General features: G+C 36.7%; 1 protein-coding gene across 1 annotated transcript; it reads left to right on the top strand.

The window, feature by feature from the left end:
* The first annotated feature begins 764 nt into the window (after positions 1-764).
* On the top strand, positions 765-3,134 carry LOC115717759 (uncharacterized). The gene is made up of 2 exons (XM_030646735.2): positions 765-1,168; positions 1,683-3,134. The coding sequence occupies exons 1-2, from the start codon at positions 765-767 to the stop codon at positions 2,977-2,979; spliced, it is 1,701 nt and encodes a 566-aa protein (XP_030502595.2). The 3' UTR covers positions 2,980-3,134.
* The last annotated feature ends 596 nt before the right edge of the window (positions 3,135-3,730 follow it).

Raw genomic sequence — 3,730 nt, 5'->3', positions numbered from 1 at the left:
TGCATTTTCATTTAATTTTCTTTTCTTTATTTTGGTAAAATTTTCATTTATTTTTTTTTTCAAAATACTATTATGTTTTATTCACTTCAATAACTAAATCAAAATTTCAACATACTAAGCATATACATAACTTACAAGAAAAACTAAACTAAATATATATATAATTATATATAATATTGACAAAACAAGAAAATTCAACGGTATTTCATGTGCATGCATGGTATTCTGGCAATTAATAAAGTACATAAATATATAAACAATGAGTGAATGATTGAATGTTTATTGTAAAAAAATCAAAAATCAAAGAGAACAGCAACAAAATAAACTATATATTTTTTTCCAATAAACAAGACTAAGCAACCCTCGTTAATTAGTCGTTACAAACGAGCCGTAAATTAAAAGAAGAAAACAACAATACACAAGTTAAAAAGAATGATGCCAACATATATACCCATCAAGCCCATTATTCTATATATATAACTCACCAATAAATGGAATTACCGATGAGGCTTGTCATGAACCCTTCTTCGGTGTCTTCGCACAGCTGGTAATAGGCCATGCGGTCCTCAACCTTCCCCCATCACTACCATCACTCCATATAGTTACCAAGCTCTCCTCTTAATCATTATTGGCTCTACCATTATTCTCTAATGACTATCCTAGCTATAGCTTAATTTGTATAATACTTGATTTATCTATCTCCCTTGAGATCAAAACAAGCTATACTTCAGCCATATTATTAATTATATATACAATAATTTAGTATGGCAGACCAAGAGATCAATAGTGCAATAAGTAGTGATGATCATCGAGATCAAGCTGTGGTGGAAAGAGGCCAGCCACCATTTCATGGGGGTAATGGTACTACTCCTACTATTGGTAATGTTATTAATAATGACGTGCATGATGCCGGGATGAAGATGGAGAGGGCCAGAAGTGCGTATGAGGCATACGCGGGGCATGAAGAGAAGCCAGGGAAGTTGGAGGTGTTTGGGTGGTGTTTCTATGGCCTTTGCTCCTACTTCATTCATACTGTTCTCATTCCTATTGTTTTCCCACTCATTATTAGCGGCATCGCTTCCCCCATGCCGCAAAATATTAATGATAAGGCTAATTTGCAAGTTTTAAATGACAAAGGGAGCATTTGTACTTACAAGGAAATGCTACTGTGAGTTTTTCTTTTATTATTATTTATAATTACTTTTCACTCCCTTTAGTCCCCATGAAAAACTACTATATATACAAAAATTAATTAATTTATTCAACAATAATTAGTAATCTTTTATACATATAAAAAAAAGGCCTCTACAAATGTTTTGAAGAATGCCAGAAACAAATAAAGAATGTTGATTATATGATGGCATGATCGAGAAATGAGATTGTGATGATAGAATTGAATCAGATATATTATTAGTAATTTAAGTTTCCACATCACGACTTTTCTCAAAATTTAGTAAATAAAATTAAAAGCTGACGTGTTCATCGTTCAAATGGGACTATATATCTAGGATATGCATATTTATGCAAGTGCTACGAATGTTATTGGGCGAATGATCAGCCATGGAATACATATACGAAATTTCCCTGTAAATTTTCTTTACGTAATTATCATTATTAAATCTTCACAATTATATTAAGTGAGACCATTTTAACTATGTTATTTTATATAAAAATATTTGCAGGTACACCAGACTCACAAACAAAACCATAACAGTACAAAGCTCCAAGTACTCCCCACTAGAATGGACATCAATCTCTTGGGCCATCGGCCTAGTTCTGGCAGCACCAATACTCGGAATCCTCTCCACTCCACTCGACCGCGGGCCACGCCAATACATCATAGCAACGGCTGCCACAGTCGTCGGCGCCATCTTTTGTCTCCCCGCCGGTTTCTTTCGTACAGTTTGGATCTTCCCTCCTTACATAGCAGCCATCGTTGCAGCCAGCACCATCCCCGCAGCTTACCACACCCGTCACCTTGGCATCATGGTCCGTGGTTTCACAGGTACAAACCTTCGCAGACCCCAGTTCCCTCTTCGCCGCGCGGCTGCAGGGTGGCTCTCCCTCGCTTCCACCGCAGCTGGATCACTAGGCGCTGCTGCCATATCCTCCTTCACTTTCCACATGCTACGAGAGAACGAAGAGTTCATGAGCCTTTCGATCGTCTCCATCTTCAGTGGCCTCAAATGGCTACTCGGAATGTTCCACTTCGTAACCTCAAACAGAGACACCCACGCCATAACTCCCAAATCTTACGCTCGCCACACCTTTTCCATTCTAAAATTCCCTCACGCTATAGGATCCCTCGCAGCTGTTTTCCTCTCCTCAGCCTCAACCATGACCATCTTCACTGGAGTCGTGCTTTTCCTCGTGGGAGATCTCTGTCTCCCGCCGAAATCTTTGCTCTATTTCTGGCTAGCCTACTTCCTCTTCCCCTTAATCTCACTCCCGATTCTCCACCCGATTCAACATTTGGTCAAAGCAAACGCGGTCAAAATGCAAGTCCTCGGATTCTTCTTGACAGCGGCTATGTCAGGATTGGGATTTGCATTCCGAAGAAAGCACTGGAAGACGCATCACGCTCTAGTTTTTGCAGCGATTCAGGGGACCTCAACTGGGATTTTGCACGCTTTCTCTAGAGTCCTGATAATGGACTGTTCGCCTCCTGGGAAAGAAGGAGTTTTCTCTACTTGGTTCGTGTGGGTCAAAGTTTTGGGTTCCTTGGCAGGTTTTACGGCGGCGTCCACCAATCCTGGAAACGTTGGCATTTCGTTTGGGCTCGGGTTCTGGACAGCAATATTCGCAGTTATCGTTTTGATATTTGGAAACGTTAGCGATTTAGGAGGGGCTCGTAGGGCAGGGCATGTGAAAGAGAATCCTGTCGTCGTTTATGGTGGTGTTGAGGGAGGCTCCCCTGTGAGTGGCGTTGACGAGGATGTTGAAGTAAGTCAACAACATTCAGTGCATGTTATGACGTAAGAAAATATAAGATGAACATAAAATGAGTTTTTCCTTTCTTTTTTCTTTTAATTGAAATAATTGTTCGTGTTTTTCTTTTTATATTTTTCTTATTCTTTGAAGATAATCAATTTCATCAAAATTATGTACCAATGGGGAGCGTGTATAATTGGACATTTTATAGTCTATGTATTTTTATGAAAATTGCTAAAACTAAAAGCAGGGCGTAGCAGGATAAAAAATTAGCCGGCAATTTATATTATAAATTTAAGTGATAAATATTTCAAAATTACTTTATTAAATTAGGATATTTGTAGTAAAATTTCACATTGGTAGTTGTTTTTTCTTGAGATATCACATTGGTAGCTGTTACACATATGGCTGTAATAAAAAAAAATGTTAGCAAAAGTACTTTATTTTATAATTTTTATTGTCGTCGTACCTTTAAATATCAACTAAGCTCGTTAAGTGCCAACTCAAAAATATCTAATTACAGAGTATTGGGTCATATATTAAATAAAAAAAATACCTTTAAATTTTTCTTTAAAAAAAACTTTTATTTATCTAATTAAAGATAAATTAATTTCGTTTTTTCATTCAAATTTGTATATTTTTTAATTAAAAAATAGGATATTAAGTTTTAATATGTTATCCAATAATATATCACTATGTGTTTTTGAGTTGACACTTAAGGGTACAACTCCAATCAAATTGTAAATAAGATACTTTTGCCGCTATTTTTATAACTAGGATCATACGTGTAATAAAACTG

Source organism: Cannabis sativa, chromosome 5 (assembly GCF_029168945.1).
Source record: "Cannabis sativa cultivar Pink pepper isolate KNU-18-1 chromosome 5, ASM2916894v1, whole genome shotgun sequence".
Taxonomy (NCBI): Eukaryota; Viridiplantae; Streptophyta; class Magnoliopsida; order Rosales; family Cannabaceae; genus Cannabis; species Cannabis sativa.
The sequence above is the reverse complement of the archived record's forward strand: the minus strand, read 5'-3'. Positions and strand labels throughout refer to the sequence as shown.